The sequence below is a fragment of the Hemiscyllium ocellatum genome, chromosome 16, assembly GCF_020745735.1.
Source record: "Hemiscyllium ocellatum isolate sHemOce1 chromosome 16, sHemOce1.pat.X.cur, whole genome shotgun sequence".
Lineage (NCBI taxonomy): Eukaryota > Metazoa > Chordata > Chondrichthyes > Orectolobiformes > Hemiscylliidae > Hemiscyllium > Hemiscyllium ocellatum.
Window position 1 is genome coordinate 19,270,492 of NC_083416.1, and position 19,649 is coordinate 19,290,140.

At 44.6% G+C, this 19,649-nt stretch overlaps 1 protein-coding gene across 2 annotated transcripts in view; it reads right to left on the reverse strand.

The window, feature by feature from the left end:
- The window catches only part of ssbp1 (single-stranded DNA binding protein 1), a 51,191-nt gene that overhangs the window by 6,178 nt on the left and 25,364 nt on the right, over positions 1 to 19,649 (reverse strand). For both annotated transcript variants that reach the window (XM_060837080.1, XM_060837079.1), the window contains exon 6: positions 3,494 to 3,581. In XM_060837080.1, the coding sequence (XP_060693063.1) occupies positions 3,494 to 3,581 (88 nt within the window). The remainder of the gene's footprint in view (positions 1 to 3,493; positions 3,582 to 19,649) is intronic.

A 19,649-nucleotide genomic window follows, 5' to 3' on the forward strand; every position in this document is an offset into this window, starting at 1 on the left:
CTCACCTACCACCCCACCAACCTCCGTATACAACGTATCATCCGCCGTCATTTCCGCCACCTCCAAACGGACCCCACCACCAAGGAAATATTTCCCTCCCCTCCCCTATCAGCGTTCCGCAAGGACCACTCCCTTCGTGACTCCCTCGTCAGATCCACACCCCCCACCAACCCAACCTCCACCCCCGGCACCTTCCCCTGCAACCGCAGGAAATGTAAAACTTGCGCCCACACCTCCACACTCACTTCCCTCCAAGGCCCCAAGGGATCCTTCCATATCCGCCACAAGTTCACCTGCACCTCCACACACATCATCTATTGCATCCGCTGCACCCGATGTGGCCTCCTCTATATTGGGGAGACAGGCCGCTTACTTGCGGAACGCTTCAGAGAACACCTCCGGGCCGCCCGAACCAACCAACCCAATCACCCCGTGGCTCAACACTTTAACTCTCCCTCCCACTCCACCGAGGACATGCAGGTCCTTGGACTCCTCCATCGGCAGAACATAACAACACGACGGCTGGAGGAGGAGCGCCTCATCTTCCGCCTGGGAACCCTCCAACCACAAGGTATGAATTCAGATTTCTCCAGTTTCCTCATTTCCCCTCCCCCCACCTTGTCTCAGTCGGTTCCCTCAACTCAGCACCGCCCTCCTAACCTGCAATCCTCTTCCTGACCTCTCCGCCCCCACCTTGACCTCCTTCCACCTATCCCACCTCCATCGCCCCTCCCCCTAGTCCCTCCTCCCTACCTTTTATCTTAGCCTGCTTGGCTACTCTCTCTTATTCCTGATGAAGGGCTTATGCTCGAAACGTCGAATTCTCTATTCCTAAGATGCTGCCTGGCCTGCTGTGCTTTGACCAGCAACACATTTGCAGCACACAAGACCAAAAGACCTAGGAACAGCAGTATCCTATTCAGCCCACTGATTCTATCCTGTCATTCAATTTTTGACTCATGTGGTAATTCTTTAACTCCCCATTCTTGCCTTTCCACCATTATCCATCATTCCATTTCTGATTAAAAACCTGTTTCTTTTGACTCAACCACATCTGTGTCATGGTAAAGAGATCATGGCTGGAATCTCCTTATTTAAGGTACCTGGCATTTCAGAAGAACCTGAAACAAGGAAGAAGAAGTGAGGTAGCTTTGTTAATAAATGATGGTATCAGTACCAAAATGAGAAATTACCTTGGCTTGAAAAAAATCAAAATGTATATGCCAAACATGAATCAAATGTGGCTAAATCAAGGTGAACATTAAAGACATACAATGTTGCAAAGGTCAGTGGTCGGCCAAAGGATTGGGAAAATGATGGAAAACAGAAAATAAGGACTGAAAAAAGGGAGAAATGAGAGCATGAGAGTAACCTAGCAAGAAACATAAACAAAAAAAAAAGTAATAACTTCTTCAAGTGTATAAAAAGGATAAAAGTGGCAAAAGTGAGCGTGGAGTCCTTTAGAGGTTTTCGTTGAGGAATTAATAAGGGGAAATTGAGAAAACAACAAAGGCTTTGAATATGTATTTTGCATCAGTCTTCAAAAAGAATCCCAAAACTTGTAGAAAATTAAGAAACAAAAGGGAGGAAGGAAGCTAAGTAATCACAATCACTACAGAATAAGTCATGGGAAACTCAAAGACTGACAAGTTCCCTGATGTAATGGCTGATTTCCTAAAATCTTAAAGAAATGGGCTAGAGAGGCATTGTAATAAATAGTTCTCAAAATGCCCTAAATTCCGGGAAGGTTCCAGTGAATTGGAAAACTGTAAATGTAATACCTTCACGCAAGGATGGAGAGAACATAGGGAACATTTGGCTAGTTAGTTTAACATCAGTTATTGGAAAACTGCTAGAATCAAATAATGAGCTGGTATTAGAATGGCATTTCAAAAATCAGAACACAATAAGATAGAATCAACATGGCCCTGAAAGGGAAAACGTGACTGATAAACTGATGAGAATTTTTTTTGAGTATGTCACAAGACGACGAGTGTGTCTGACCCATGCGCAGTCAAGGTAAGAGAATGAGACTGGGAGCTGAGTCAGGAGAGACAGTGAGAGGCTGGGAGCAACATAGGCAGAGAGATAAAAGGGAAAGAGGGAGGGGTGAGGAGACAAGGGGTGGGCAGAGAGCGAGCGAGGCCGGGAGTGCAGTGGGCAGAGAGCGAGAGAGGCCGGGAGTATGCAAGGCCGGGAATGGAGTGGGCAGAGAGTGAGCGAGGCCAAGAGGGGAGTGTGCAGTGGGCAGGAAGTGAGCGAGGCCGATGGTGGAGTGGGCAGAGTGAGCGAGGTCGGGAATGGAGTGAGCAGAGAGTGAGCGAGGCCATGAATGGAGTGGGCAAAGACCGATTGAGGCCGGGAGTGGAGTGGGCAGGGAGTGAGCAAGGCTAACACTGGAATGGGCAGACAGCGAGCTAGGCTGACAGTGGAGTGGGCAGGGCATAACCGAGGCAGAAGTGGAGTGGGCAGGGAGCGAGCGAGGCCAACAGTGGAGTGGACAGAGAGTAAGGCTGGGAATGAAGTAGGCAGGGAGCAAGTGAGGCTGGGAGTGGAGTGGGCAGAGAGACAGCGAGGCTGACAGTGGAGTGGGTAAGGAGTGAGCGAGGCTGCAAGTGGAGTGGCAGAGAGCAAGTGAGGCCGGGGGTGGAGTTGGCAGAGAGTGAGCGGGGCCAATAGTGGAGTGGGCGAGGCTGGCAGTGGGCAGAGAGACAGCTCCGTAGTCTAGTAGCCATGTGCTTTCAAATTCAAGCTGCTTGGTCAGTAGTGCTGCTGCCTTGGGTGGACTCTGAAGATCTCCACCAGAGTACATTTTGGCCCTTGCCTCCCTTAGTGTTTCTTCCAAGTGTTGTTCAACATGGAGGAGTACTGATTCTTCAGCTGGGTGTAATATCAAGAGGTTTTATTCCTGTATTTGGCCCAATGCCATGAGACTTCATGGGATGTGAAGTCAATGTTGAGAATTCCCAAGGCAGCTTCCTCCTGGCTGTACATCTCTGTACCTCCGCCTTTGCTAGCTTTGTCCTTCCAGTGGTAACAGATGGTAATGGTGTTGTCTGCATTAGGTGTGAGGTAGGATTCTGTGAGCATGACTATTGCAGGGCGTTGCTTGACTAATCAATGAGACAGCACTCCCAACACTGGCACACGTCCCATAAGTGACAGCAACACCAGGAAAGAGGTTTTCTACTGTCAGTGTTTCAGATTTGAACTGAGAGAGTGATGCACAAGAGATGCATTCAAAATTGGTGGGGCAACTCATTGAAAAGAAAAAAAATCTGCAAGGCCAGAGGGAAGATTTGGGACTGGGGGAGTAGCTCGTGCAAACAGCCAGTAGAAACACAATAAGCTGAGTGGCCTACTTCTACACTATGATTGTTCTGTGATTGCTTAGTGGCAAGTAGATTCTATAGACCTTCCAACATCTGATAATCAACCTCAGCTCACCAGGGAAGTGAGACCAAATGATCAAGTGTAATGTGACTGCACCTACCCTTTCTTCACGTACTGGTAAGCCAAGTCCCTCAAACCGGGTCGGAATATAGAAACTCGGTGCCACGTTGTCTTCTGACTGATGTCACCTGCAATAATTCATTAAGAATTTTAGTACACGGTTCTTCAATGTACAGACTGATACACATCGTCATACTGAGCTGATTCTCAAACTGGTCATAATCGGAGTCTCAGAATCGTGCCGATTCTCATGAAGGTTCCCGCTCAGTGAAAGACCTGTCTAATTGGTCCCTTGAAGGCAGATCTGGGGGAAAAAAAAAATCTCACATCACCCTTACTTCATCACATATCATTTTTTAAATCTATGCCCTCTCGTTCTTGTTTCTTTTCTGAGCAGGAACTTCTTTCCATCTACCCTGATCAACTCGCTCGTGGTTTTGAGAACCTCCATCAAATCTTTGCTCATGCTTCTTTGCTCCTCGGAGGACAGCTCTCCTTTTCAATCCATCCTCATAACCAAAGTTTCTCATTCTTGTCAATTGCTTCTGCAAGCGGGTTTCGCGTAGAATGGTTAGGAAAGGAGGTGATAGGAAACAGATGGAGCGCTGCAACAGGGGGGGTAGAGATATGGGGAGTCAATGGATTTAAAGGAAAGGGTTAAGAGAAGGCAGTTGTTGACAGGCATTTTCTCCACTGAAAGCCCAGATATACAGATTCACTCTTGTACATTCTACAGGCCACATTCTCAAAAAATTCCAGTAGATTTGTCAAGCTTGACTTCCCTTTAACTGACTAGGATCGATTTTGTCACCACTTTCTAAATGCTCAGCTATTATATCCTTAATGATTGACGCCGCCATTGATATCAGGCTAACTAGCTTACAATTCATCATTTTTCTCTCTGTCTCCTTTTTTTTGAGCTACCCTCCAGTCCACTGGAACTCTTCCAGAGTTTACAACAATGCTAGAAAATGACCACCAACGCATCCGCTATTTCTACGCCCACTTCTTGAAGTACTCTCGGATGCAAAGCATCAAGCTCTGGGGACTTATTGGTTTTTAATCCCATCAATCTCCCAAATACCACTGCCTGACTTAAGGATTTCCTCAGCTCCTCCTTCATACATGACCCTCTGTCCCCTTGCATTTCCTGAAGGTTACTTCCTCAGTGAAGACAGACGCAAAATATTTGTTCAACTGGTCTGCCATCTCTTTGTTGGCCATTATGGATTCACCTGATTCTAACTGCAAGGGACCAACATTTGTCTTCACCAGTCTTTTTCTCCTCACATATCTTTCAAAGCTTTTGCAGTAAGATTTTATGTTTCTTGCAAGCTTATTTTCATATTGTATTTCTCTTTTCTGAATCTCTGTCTTCCTCTGCTGAATTTTTAATTTCTTCCAGTCATTGTGTTAGCTGCTTCTTCTGGCCAATTTATACGCCTCCTCTTTGGCTTTACCACTGTTCCTGATATCCCTTGTTAGCCATGGTTGGGTTACCTTCCCTGTTTTACTCTTACGCCAGACAGGCATGTCCAATTGTTGAAGTTCATCCATGTGTTCTATAAATGTCTGCCATAAACTATCCAACGTCAACCCCTTTAGATTAGATTACTTACAGATTACTTACAGTGTGGAAACAGGCCCTTCGGCCCAACAAGTCCACACCGACCCACCGAAGCGCAACCCACCCATACCCCTACATTTACCCATTACCTAACACATTACATGGCCAATTCACCTGACCCGCACATCTTTGGACTGTGGGAGGAAACCGGAGCACCCAGAGGAAACCCACGCAGACACAGGGAGAATGTGAAAACTCCACACAGTCAGTCGCCTGAGGCGGGAATTGAACCCGGGTCTCTGGCGCTGTGAGACAGCAGTGCTAACCACTGTGTCACCGTGCTGCCCACCCTTAAGTATCCTTAGCCAGTTTATCCCAGCCAATGCATGCCTTATACCACCAAAGTTAGCTTTTAAGTTCAAGACTCTAGCCTCAAATTTAATTGAGTCTCTATATCTTACTGAAGAATTCTACCATGTTATGGTCACCCTTCCCCAAAAGATCTTGCACTGTAATATTGCAAATTTATCCTCTCTTGTTACACAATATCCAGTCTAGGTGACTTTTCTCCAGTTGGTTTCTTGACATATTGGTGGAGGAAGCCAACCCTCAGACATTCCACGAAATCCTCCTCCATTGCATTGCAACGAGTTTGGTTAGTCCAATCAACATGTAGATTGAAATCACCCATACCCATGTGTACTATAAGTCTTGTTTGATGCCATCCCCAACCTCAAAACTACTCTTTGCTGGTTTGTACACAACTCCCATTAACATCTTTTTCCCTTTGGTGTTCTGCAGCTCCTCCCATACAGATTCCCCATTACCCGGCTAATGCCCTTCCTTACTATTATGTTAATCTCCTCCTTAATCAGCAACACTACCCCACCTCACTTTCCTGTCTGTCTTTCCTGAAAATTGGATACCCTTGGACATTGAGTTCCCATCCGTGGTCACCCTGGAGACAGGTCTCCGTGATCCCAATTAATAACTGTTTGTGCAGTTAATTCATCCATCTTATTACAAATGTTCCTTGCATTGAGAGACCGAGCCTGTACGTGGATATTTTTGACATTTGGAATCATTGTGAAACGTAGCCCTTTATTATTTTTGTCTTTGGTTTCTCTCTCTTCCACTTTTACTTTTCCCCCTTTACTGCCCTTTGTATCTGTCCTCACTTCACTTCCTTATGACTTCATGCACTGGTTCCCATCTCCCTGCCATAGGGGTTTAAACCATCCCCAACAGCACTGGCAAACACTCCCCCGACGACTTTGGTTCCAGTCCTGTCCGGGTGCAGACCAATTTATACTGGCCCCACCTGTCCAGGCGCAGACCGGCTTGTACTGGTCCCCACCTGTCCAGGCGCAGACCGGCCTGTACTGGTCCCCACCTGTCCAGGCGCAGACCGGCCTGTACTGGTCCCCACCTGTCCAGGCGCAGACCCCTTCGTACTGGTGCCACCTGTCCAGGCATAGACCCGTTTGTACTGGTGCCACCTGTCCAGGCACAGACCCGTTTGTACTGGTGCCACCTGTCCAGGCACAGACCCGTTTGTACTGGTCCCACCTGTCCAGGCACAGACCCATTTGTACTGGTCCCACCTTCACCAGAACTGGTTCCATTGTTCCTGGAGGTTTAATGCCTCCCTCTTGCACAATCCTGCAAGCTACATGTTTATCTTAGCTATCCCGCCATTCCTGCTCTGGCTAGCATGTGGCACTGATAATCCTATGATTACTATCTTCGAGGTCCTACTTTTCAGTTTAACTCCTAACTCCATGAACTCAGCTTGTAGAATCTTGTCCTGTGCTCTCTTTTTACCTGTATTGTTGGTGTGAGAATGTGAGAAACTAAGAAACTTCTTTTATTCAGGTATTCAGGGTTCAGGTATTTGGACAATTGGACTGCATTCTGGGGAAGGTGGGACCTGTACAAACAGGACGGGTTGCACCTGAACCAGAAGGGCACCAATATCCTGGGGGGCAGGTTTGCTAGCACTCTTTGGGGGAGGTTTAAACTAATTTGGCAGGGGGATGGGATCCGGACTTGTAGTCCAGCAAGTAAGCTAGCTGATTGTCAGGATGTCCAAGAATGTAGGGAGGCTGTGGAGAAGGTAGCACTGACAGGGAATACTGGCGGACACAGAGATGGGCTCAAGTGCGTATACTTCAACGCAAGGAGTATCAGAAATAAGGTGGGTGAACTTAAGGCGTGGATCAGTACCTGGGACTACGATGTTGTGGCCATCATGGAAACGTGGATAGATGATGGACAGGAATGGTTGTTGGAGGTTCCTGGTTACAGATGTTTCAGTAAGATTAGGGAGGGTGGTAAAAAAGGAGGGGGGGGGGTGGCATTGCTAATTAGAAATGGTATAACGGCTGCAGAAAGGAAGTTTGAGGGAAATCTGCCTTTGGAGGTAGTATGGGCTGAAGTCAGAAATAGGAAAGGTGCAGTCACCTTGTTGGGTGTTCACTATAGGGCCCCCAATAGCAGCAGAGATGTGGAGAAACAGATTGGGAAACAGATTTTGGAAAGGCGCAGAAGCCACAGGGTCGTAGTCATGGGCGACTTCAACTTCCCAAATATTGACTGGAAGCTCTTTAGATCAAGTAGATTGGATGGGGCGGTGTTTGTGCAGTGTGTCCAGGAAGCTTTTCTAACTCAGTATGTAGATTGTCCAACCAGAGAGGAGGCCATATTGGATTTGGTACTCGGTAATGAACCGGGACAAGTGATGGGCTTGTTAGTGGGTGAACATTTTGGTGATGGTGACCACAATTCTGTGACTTTCACCTTGGTTATGGAGAGAGATAGGTGCTCACAACAGGGTAGATTTTACAATTGGGGGAAGGGAAATTACGATGCTGTAAGACAGGATTTGAGGAGCATAAGTTGGGAGCATAGGCTGTCAGGGAAGGATGTGGTGGAAATGTGGAACTTTTTCAAGGAGTAGATACGACGTGTCCTTGATATGTATGTACCTATCAGGCAGGAAAGAAATGGTCGTGTGAGGGAGCCTTGGTTGACGAAGGAGGTTGAATGTCTAGTAAAGAGGAAGAAAGAGGCTTACATAAGGTTGAGGAAACAGGGTTCAGACAGAGCAGTGGAGGGATACAGGATAGCCAGAAGGGACCTGAAGAAAGGGATTAGGAGAGCTAAGAGAGGGCATGAAAAACCCTTGGCGGATAGAATCAAGGATAACCCCAAGGCATTTTATGCGTATGTGAGAAACATGAGAATGACGAGAACGAGGGTAGGTCCGATCAAGGACAGTAGTGGGAGATTGTGTATTGAGTCGGAAGAGATAGGAGAGGTCTTGAACGAGTACTTTTCTTCAGTATTTACGAACGAGAGGGACCATATTGTTGAAGAGGAGAGTGTGAAACAGACTGGTAAGCTAGAAGAGATACTTGTTAGGAAGGAAGATGTGTTGGACATTTTGAACAACTTGAGGATAGATAAGTCCCCCGGGCCTGACGGGATATATCCTAGGATTATGTGGGAAGCAAGAGAGGAAATTGCAGTACCGTTGGCAATTATCTTTACGTCTTCACTGTCAACGGGGGTGGTACCAGGGGACTGGAGAGTAGCGAATGTTGTGCCCCTGTTCAAGAAAGGGAATAGGGATAACCCCGGGAATTACAGGCCAGTTAGTCTTACTTCTGTGGTAGGCAAAGTAATGGAAAGGGTACTGAGGGATAGGATTTATGAGTATCTGTAAAGACACTGCTTGATTAGGGACAGCCAGCACGGATTTGTGAAGGGTAGGTCTTGTTGAATTCTTTGAGGAGGTGACCAAGTGTGTGGATGAGAGTAGAGCAGTGAATGTAGTGTACATGGATTTTAGTAAGGCATTTGATAAGGTTCCCCATGGTAGGCTTATGCAGAAAGTCAGGAGGCATGGGATAGAGGGAAATTTGGCCAATTGGATAGAAAACCGGCTAACCGGTCGAAGTCAGAGAGTGGTGGTAGATGGTAAATATTCAGCCTGGAGCCCAGTTACAAGTGGAGTTCCACAGGGATCAGTTCTGGGTCCTCTGCTGTTTGTAATTTTTATTAATGACTTGGATGAGGGAGTCGAAGGGTGGGTCAGTAAATTTGCAGATGATACGAAGATTGGTGGAGTTGTGGACAGTGAGGAAGGATGTTGTCGGCTGCAAAGGGACTTAGATATGATGCAGAGCTGGGCTGAGGAGTGGCAGATGGAGTTCAACCCTGCCAAGTGTGAGGTTGTCCATTTTGGAAGAACAAATAAGAATGCGGAATACAGGGTTAACGGTAGGGTTCTTAGTCAGGTGGAGGAACAGAGGGATCTTGGGGTCTATGTACATAGATCTTTGAAAGTTGCCACTCAGGTGGATAGAGCTTGTAAGAAGGCCTATGGTGTATTAGCGTTCATTAGCAGAGGGATTGAATTCAAGAGTCGTGAAGTGATGTTGCAGCTGTACAGGACTTTGGTTAGGCCACATTTGGAGTACTGTGTGCAGTTCTGGTCGCCTCACTTTAGGAAAGATGTGGAAGCTTTTGAGAGGGTGCAGAGAAGATTTACCAGGATGTTGCCTGGAATGGAGAATAGGTCGTACGAGGATAGGTTGAGAGTTCTTGGCCTTTTTTCGTTGGAACGGCGAAGGATGAGGGGTGACTTGATAGAGGTTTATAAGATGATCAGAGGAATAGATAGAGTAGACAGTCAGAAACTTTTTCCCCGGGTACAACAGAGTGTTACAAGGGGACATAAATTTAAGGTGAAGGGTGGAAGGTATAGGGGAGATGTCAGGGGTGGGTTCTTTACCCAGAGAGTGGTGGGGGCATGGAATGCGCTGCCCGTGGGAGTGGTAGAGTCAGAATCATTGGCGACCTTTAAGCAGCAATTGGATAGGTACATGGATGGATGCTTTATCTAGGATAGATGTTCGGCACAACATCGTGGGCCGAAGGCCTGTTCTGTGCTGTATTGTTCTATGTTCTATGTTCTATCTATTCATTCACAGGTTGAGGACATCACTGGCTAGGGCAGCATTTTATTTTTCAACCCCAAACGTCAGTCAGATGAGCAGATCAGGAGAGCAGATTTCCTTCCCTGCAGGATATTAGTGAACTAGATGGATATTTTCCTGACAATCGATACATATTTATTAACTTCGAAATCCAGACTTTCAAAAATTGAATTCCATTCACACGAAATTTCTGCCACAAAGGATTTGAACTCAGGTTTCCTGACCTACTGATCAATGTTCAGGACCAGAATGTTGCAGTAAGGAGAAAAGAAAAGAATGGATTAGAGGGTATGAGCTATAAGGAGAATTTGAAAAATTCAGGTTGTTTACTCTGCAGCAGCGGAGGCTGAAGGCAGACTTGACTAAAGTCTACAAAATTATGAGATACATAGATAGGGTTGATGGTCAGAATCTTTTTCCCAGAATTGAAATGTCTAATACCAGGGGGTCTGTATTGAAGGTGAGAGGGGGGAAAACTCAAAGGAGATGTGAGGAATTTTTTTTAAACACAAAGAGTTGTAGAAGTCTGGAACATGTTGCCAGGCCTGTGGTGTAGGCGCACATGATAGGCATTTAAGGGACTTTTTGATAATCACATATCAAAACGCAATGTATGTAGGGATATGGACCAAGGGTAAGCAGAATGGATTAGTTTACTTTGGCATCATGTTCAGCACAACATCGTGGGCTGAAGGGCCCATACCTGTGCTGTCCTGTTGTATGTTCTAGAAGCTAGGTCACTGGGTTAATACGTCATATAATAGCAAATTAAATAAGAGCTGAGATACTATTTGAAATAATTTAAACAGGGCACATGCTACACTGTTAAAGGGAATTAGAATGTTTTTCTTTGACATCATGCGTGAGCAGCTGTTGCTCATAATTTCTTTCCTTGTGGGAGCTTGGGGCACTCATGCATCTTGAAGACAGATGTGTAGGAAATATCTTCTGCTGTTTCAGCTCAGGCGTAGGGGTTTTGAGTTTATAGGGAAGTTGGAATCACTTTGCAGCATCAGGGAGGGTGAGAGTTCCCTGGGTTGTACATTTAAGGAGGGTCTTAGCCTAAAGGTCAGCGAGGATTCAGGCCGAGAGATAGGTGACCATCAGGAAGAGCAGGAAGAGGTAGGATGTTTAGGAGTGTGTCACTCTCAAACATGCACTCAGCGCTGAAGACTGCTGGCAGTGGCAATACCCTAAAGGAGTGCACTCGGAGCTGGACACCAGCTAACAAGGGACTTGGCAGGTGGAAACAACAAGGAGTAGAAATGTACACGAGGAACCCTGTTTTTGTTTGTCCATACACTGAAAAAAGGAATTTGCAGACAGCCAAATCACTGTTGCATCCCGATGGTAACACAGCAAACAATTAGAGTCAACATGCCTGGTTCAATTGGAGTTAAATATTACATGTGAATAACTTTTGTTTCATCTCCCTGTCCACTAGATCCTGTGTGGATCAGCTGGCATCTTTAACCTTTCCTTACTTCAATCTGAAGTCCCCATCTGCTTCAAGAAATCCACTATCACTTCAGTGCCTAAAAAATAACTATGCAGCATGCCTCAACAACTACTGCTCGGTAGCTCTGAACTCCACATTTACAAAGTGCTTCAACAGGTTAGTCAAGGTTCATATCAACGCCAGCCTTCCAAACTGCCTTGATCCCTTGCAAGTCGCCAACTGGTGCAACAGGCCCACAGCAGACACCATCTCCTTGGACCTTCATTCATCCCTGGAACATCTGGATAACAAGGATACCTATGTCACATTTCTACTTATTAACTACAATTCCGTCTTCAACATCATAATTCCAAACAAACTCACTTCTAAACTCCAAGACTGAGGTTTTGCACCCCCCACCCCGGAAGTGGCTCCTTGATTTCCTGACCCATAGACTGCAATCAGTGAGAATAGGCTGCAACACCACCTCCACCATAAACCTTAACAGTGGTACCCCACACGGCTGTGTACCCAGCCCCCCAATATATTCTTTAGACACTCGTGACATTGTGGCCATATTCTACCTCAACTCCATTTACAAGTTTGCTGATGACACCACCACTGCAGGTTGGATCTCAAACAATGACGTGATAGAATCCAGAAAAAAAGAGGTTGAATGCTTAGTGGCATAAAGACAACAACTTCTTGGTCAAAATCAGCAAAAGAAGCTTGTCATTGACTTCAGAATGTGGAGTGGAGGGCATGCCCTGACCACATCAACGGTGCTGAGGCGGAGATAGTTAAGAGTGTCAAGTTCCTGGGAGTGATGATCACCAACAATCTGTCCAGGTCCACTCACGTTGATGTAATTACCAACATCTCTACTTCCTCAGGAAGTTAAGGAAATTCATAGTGTCCACAAGGATTTAACAATTTTTATAGACGTACCATAAAAAGCATCCTACCTGGATGCATCACAACATGGTAAAGCAACTGCTCCTTCCCAAGACCGTAATAAACTACAGAGAATTGTGAACACAGCCCAGTCCATCTCTCAAACCAACCTTCTATCCATTGACTCCACCTCAAATCAAGTTTGTGATAGCTATGCTGACTATCCCAAACGAGTCCTTGCCTCTCCAAATGCTCGTAGATCCTGTCTCTCAGAATCTCTTAATAACTTACCCACCACAGACCTTACGCTCACATGTTTGTAATTCCCAGGCATTTCCCTGCAGCCTTTCTTAAATAATGGCACAACATAAGTCTTTGCGTACTTCACCCTAGACTGTTGATGACACAAATGTCTCCCCTGGGGCCCCGCAACTTCCTCTCTAGCTTCTCAAAACGTCCTGGTATACAGTTCATCAGGTCCCAGAGATTTAACTACATGAATGCGGTTTAGTCCTTCCAGCATCTCCTCTTCTGTAATGTGGACACTCTTCAAGAGTGTCACTATTTATTTTCTCTAGTTCCCTCACATCCATACGTTTCACAATGGTAAATACAGACAAGAAATATTCATTTAGGATTACACCCATTTCTTGTGGCTCTGCACATAGATGACCTTGTTGTTCTTGAAGAGGCTCTATTCCCTCGCTAGTTACTCTTTTATTCTTCATTATCTGTAGAATCTCTTTGGATTCTCCTTTACCTTACCTGCCAATGTCATCTTGTGTCCCCTTTTGGCCCTCCTGATTTCTCTCTTAAGTGTACTCTGATATTCTCTATACTCAAAGGATTCACTTGATCTCAGCAGCCTATACATGTCATACGCCTTGCTCGTTTTCAAGGGCAGAGCCTCAATAACTTCAGACATCCAGGGTTCCCTATTCCTGCCAGCCTTACCCTTCGCTCCAACAGGAATATGCTGACCCTAAACCCTCAATTAATTCACCTTTGAAAAGCTCCCACTTACTAGACATCTCTTTGCTTGCTAACAGCTTCCGAATCAATTTTTGAGAGTTCCTGTCTAAGACTATCAAAGTTGGTCTTGCCCCAATTTAGAACTTTAACTCATCAGTCAGAGATATACAACATGGAAACAGACCCTTTGGTCCAACTTTTCATGCTGATCAGATATCCTATACAAATTCCATTTGCCAGCATTTGGCCCATACTCCAAAACCTTCCTATTCATATACTAATCCAGCCTTTTAAATGCTGTAATCGCACCAGCCTCCACCACTTCCTCTGGCAGCTCATTCCACACACGCACCATCCTCTACGTGAAAATGTTGCCCCTTAGGTCCCTTTTATATGTTTCCCCTCTCATTTTAAGTCTATGCCTCTAGTTTTGGACTTCCCATCCCCAGGGAAAAGACCTTGGCTATTTCCCCTTTTATGAATATGAACCACCTCCTCCCAAAATCCTCTTCAGTCACTTTTCAGTAGTGCCATCTGTTTGATGCTTTTGTACCATTTGCTGACAACAGCTCTCCTGCACTCCATTCCTTGGTCTTTCAAAAGTTGTAATTATACCCATCTCTACCACACCCTCCAGAAGTTCGTTCCATTTACGCACCACCCTGTGTGTGAAAAAGTTACCCCTCAGGTTCTTTTTAAATCTTTCCCCTCTCACACAAAGCCGATGCCTTTGGATTTTGGACTCCTCTGGGTAAAAGACTTTGACTATTCATCTAATCTAAGCCTCCCATTATTTAATAAACCCCAAAAGGCCACCCCTCAGCCTTCTACACTCTAGGGAGAAAAGTCCCAATCTATCAAGCCTCTTGTTATAACTCAAACCTGCCAAGGTAACAGCCTTGTTAATCTTTTTGGACCCTTTCCTGTTTAATAACATTCTTCCTACAGTAGGGTGACTCAAATTGTACGTCGTTCTTCAAATGTGACCTTTACGGCTTTCTTGTCAAGCCTTATCATGTTGTCCCAACTCCTTTACTCAATGGTCTGGCTGGAGAAGGGAAGCGTGTCAAATACCTTCATCACCAAGCTTTCAAGCTTGGACATCACTTTCAAGGAACTATGTACTTGCATCCCTAGGTCTCTTTGTTCAACAGCACTCCTCAGGGCACTACCATTAAGTGTGAGAATCCAGCCTTGGTTTACTTACCAAAATGTAACATCTTGCATTGATTTGAATTAAATTTCATCTGTCATTCCCCTGGTCACTAGCCCAGTTGATGAAGATCCCATTATACTCTTCGATAACATTCTTCACTGTTTATTGTACCACTAATTTTGGTACCATCTGCAAACTTATTAACCATGTCTCCTATATTCTTATCCAAATCATTTATATAAATGATAAACAACAGTAGACATAGCATCGTTCTTTAAAAGGTTCTTTTTCAGAATGGCAGCCGGTGACGAGCGGTGTCCCGCAGGGTTCAGTGTTGGGGCCACAGCTATTCGCATTATATATTAATGATTTGGATGAGGGGACTGGGGGCATTCTAGCGAAGTTTGCTGATGATACGAAGTTAGGTGGACAGGCAGGTAGTACTGAGGAAGTGGGGAAGCTACAGAAGGATCTAGACAGGTTGGGAGAGTGGTCCAGGAAATGGCTGATGGAATTTAACGTGAGCAAGTGCGAGGTCTTGCACTTTGGCAAAAAAGAATAAAAGCATAGACTACTTTCTAAATGGTGAGAAAATTCGTAAAGCCAAAGTACAAAGGGATCTGGGAGTGCTAGTCGAGGATTCTCTAAAGGTAAACATGCAGGTTGAGTCCGTGATTAAGAAAGCGAATGCAATGTTGTCTCTTATCTCAAGAGGGTTGGAATATAAAAGCAGAGATGTGCTATTGAGACTTTATAAAGCTCTGGTTAGGCCCCATTTGGAGTACTGTGTCCAGTTTTGGTCCCCACACCTCAGGAAGGACATACTGGCACTGGAACGTGTCCAGCGGAGATTCACACGGATGATCCCTGGAATGGCAGATCTAACATATGAGGAACAGCTGAGGATCCTGGGGTTATATTCTTTGGAGTTTAGAAGATTAAGGGGAGACTTAATAGAGACATACAAGATAATACATGGCTTGGAAAGGGTGGACGCTAGGAAATTGTTTCCATTAGGCGAGGAGACTAGGACCCGTGGACATAGCCTTAGAATTAGAGGGGGTCAATTCAGAACAGAAATGCGGAGATATTTCTTCAGCCAGAGGGTGGTGGGCCTGTGGAATTCATTGCCACGGAGTGCAGTGGAGGCCGGGACGCTAAATGTCTTCAAGGCCGAGATTGATAGATTCTTGTTGTCTCGAGGAATTAAGGGCTACGGGGAGACCGCTGGTAAATGGAGTTGAAACGCCCATCAGCCATGATTGAATGGCGGAGTGGACTTGATGGGCCGAATGGCCTTACTTCCACTCCTATGTCTTATGGTTCCTTGCAACACCTGAAGTCGCAGGTCTCCAGTCTAAACCACAATGCACTGCCACCACACTCTGTCTCCTACCATTAAGCCAATTCCCAATCCACTTGGCAAGCTCTCCTTGGACCCCAGCTTAATAACATCCTTCCTAGAACTGGACGACCAGAACTGGACACAGTATTCCAAAAGAGGTCTCACCAATGTTGTGTATAACCTCAACATGACTTCCCAACTCCTCTACTCAAGGACAGGGATGAAAGCATACATGCCAAATGCCTTTTTCACCATCCTGCCTGCATGTGATTCAAACTTTAAAGAATAATGTACCTGCGCCCTAGGTCCCTCTGTTCTCCAACACTACCCAAGGCCCTACCATTAAGTGTCCCCTTGTTTGTTGTACCAAAATGCGATACTTCGCATTAATCCAGATTTAACTCGATCTGCCATTTTTCAGTCCATTGACTTGTTTGATCAAGATTCCTCTGTAATCTTAGAAAACCTTCTTTACCAATTTTGGTGTCACCCACAAATTTACTAATTATGCCTTCTATATTCTCATCCAAATCTTTTATATAAATGACAAACAAAACATGACCCAGAATTGATCCCTGTGGAACACTGCTGGTCACCGGAGTTCAGTCCGAAAAGCAACCCTCCACCATTACTTCTGTCATTAAGACAATTATGTATCCAAATTGGCAAGCTCACCCTGAATCCCATGTGACCTAACTTTACTAATTAGTCTACCATGCGGAACCTTGTCAAAGGCTTCACTAAAATTCAAATAAACAAGGTCAATTGCTGTGGCCACCTTTTTGGCATCGTTCTCAAAAAATTCAATCAAGTTTGTGAGACACAATTTTCCTTGTACAAAACCATGCTGATAATTTCTGCCTCTCTAAATGTCCATAAATCCTATATTTTATTACACCTTCAACAATTTACCCACAACTACAGTCAGACTCACAGGTTTATAGTTCCCCAGTTTCTCCTTACAACCTTTCTTAAACAAAGATGCAACATTAGCAATCTCCAGTCATTAGGCATCTCACCCACAGTTACAGATGATGCAAATATTTCTGCAAGGGATCTCGTAATTTCCTCCCTTACTTCCCACAACATACTGGAATCCATTAGGTCAAATCCCAGAAATTTATCCACTTTTTGTATTCCCTAAACCTCTTGAATGTCCTCTTCTGCAGTGTAAACTGTTTTTAAAGCATCAAAGTTTATTCCTCTGCATTCTCTAGACACTATTTCTTTCTCCACAATAAAAACTGATGCAAAATATTCATTTACTACCTCTCCCATCTCCTTGGGTTCAACACAAAGACAATCTCCTAGATCTTTAAGAGCCCTGCCTTCTCTCTAGTTACCCTCTTGCTCTTAATGTATTAGTAGAAACCTTTTGGAATCTTTGATCTTATCTGCCAATGCCATCTCACATCTCCTCTTTGGCTTCCTGAGTTCCTTCTTATGAATGCTCCTACACTCTTTATTTGATTAAGACATTCAATTGAACTAAGTTGCCTATATCAAAAATAAGATTCTCTTTTATCATTGATGAGAACATCAATGTCTTTATTCATTAATTGTTCCTTAATCGTAGCAGCCTTAGCCTTCATTCTAACAGGAACATAATGCCTCTGAATTCTCGTCATCACATTCCTGAAAGCCTCCCATGTGTCAGATGTCCTTTTACCAGTGAACAGTCTATTCCAAACAACATTTGAAAGTTCTTGACTCATACCATTAAAATCTGCCTTACTCCAATTAAAAACTTTAACTCTTACAAAAAGCTAATCCTTTTCCATTGCCATTTAGAAACTAATAGAATTATGTTCACTAGACCCAAAGTGTTCTCCCAATTTTACTTCAGTCACCTGCCCTGCCTTATTGCACAAAAGGAGGTCTAGTTTGCTCCTTCTCTAGCAGGAGCATCCACATATTGATAAAGAAAATTTTACTGAACACATTTGACAAATTCTTCACCATCCAAACTTTTAACATTATGGTAACCCCAGCCAATGTGTTGAAAATTAAAACCCCCCATTATTACAACCTTATTATGCTTACATAGAGCGATTAGATTAATTCCCTACGGTGTAGAAACAGGCTATTTGTCCCAACGAGTCCATACCGACCCTCCGAAAAGTAACCCACCCAGACCCATTCCACTACCTATTACCCTATACTTACTCCTGACTAATGGACCTAACACTATGGGAAATTTAGCATTGCCAATTTACCTGATCTGCACAGGTTTGGACAGGAGAGTAAACCAGAGCACCCGGTAGAAACCCACGCAGACATGGGGAGAATGTGGAAACTCCACACAGTGGCCCGAGGCAGGAATCGAACCCAGGTCTGTGGTGTTGTGAGACAGCAGAGCCAACCCTTGAGCCACCCATGCTGCCCATTTGTTTCTCAATTTCCTGCTGACTATGAGGAGGGACCTACAGTACAATTCCATCAAGACAATCTTTCCTTTCTTATTTCTTTTTTCCCCCTCTTGTATTTTCACTGGACCATTTTTTCAGAAATATCTCTTCTAGTTACAACAGTAATGTTGTCCTTAAATCAAAATCACCACTCCCACCTTCCTTTCTTGCCTCCTTTCCTATCATTGCTATGGCTTCTAAAATCTGGAACATTGAGCTGCCAGTCTTGTCCATCTCTCAGCTAAGTTTCTGTAATAGCTATTAATTCCCAATCCCATATTCTTAAACATGCCCTAAGTACATCAGCCTTATCTGTAAGAACCCTTACATTACTGACATACTAAGCTCACCAGTGTGTAGCTCCTTGGCTTTCTTTGCAGCATTTCTTAAATAATGAAAAAACATTAGCCATCCTCCAGACTTCAGGCACCTCACTCAAGGCTGTCAATGATATAAATGTCACTGCCAATGGTCCCGTAATTTCTTCTCTAGCTTCCCATGATGACCTAAGGTGCACATGATTCAAGTCCTGGGGATTTATCACCCTTTATACATTTTAAGACCTCCAGCACCTCCTATTTTCATAGGCGGTTCATGTTTTGGAAACTCTCAAATTGTCCATCAATCCCTATGGGCCATAGGTATGTAGCATGCATTAGATTACAACTCCTTTGATATCCTTCCCTAATGGACATTAGTGAACCAAGTGGTATTTTAATGACAATTGCCATTTTAATGACAATTAATGACAATTGCTTTTTAAATTTTATTAAACAACACAGAAATCTCGGCTCACCATATCTATGCCGACCAATAAACACCAAAACTCTAATCCCACTTAGCCGCACTTGGTGCAGAGCCTGCACTTTAAATATTCACCCAGATGCTTCATACATGTTGCGAGAGTATCTGCCTCCACCACCCTCTCAGGTAGCACCTTTTATACATTTACCAGCCTCTGGATGAAAAGATTATTTCCTCAAATCTCCTCTAAACCATTTACTCCTTACCTTAAACTTGTGCACTCTGGTCTTAGACAAGGGGAAGAGATTTTCATAACTAACTCTGTCTATGCCTCAATTTTATATATCTCAATCCGCACCTCTGCCTTTTTTGCTCCAAGGAAAACAAATCCAGCCTATCTACTCTGTCCTCATAACTCCTCTGTACCTTCTCCAGTGTAATCATGTCTTTCCAATAGTGTGGTGACCCCGAACTGCATATAATGCTCCATTTGTGGCCTTACCAATGTTTTATACAGTTGTGACAACACCTCCAAGCCGCTACACCTTATACCCTAAGAGTTACACCTGAAACGTTAACATCTCCACCTCCTGATGCTGCATGGCTTACTGTGTTCTTCCAGCCTCCTGCTTGTCTATCTTGGATTTCAGTATCTGCAGTTTTTCTGTC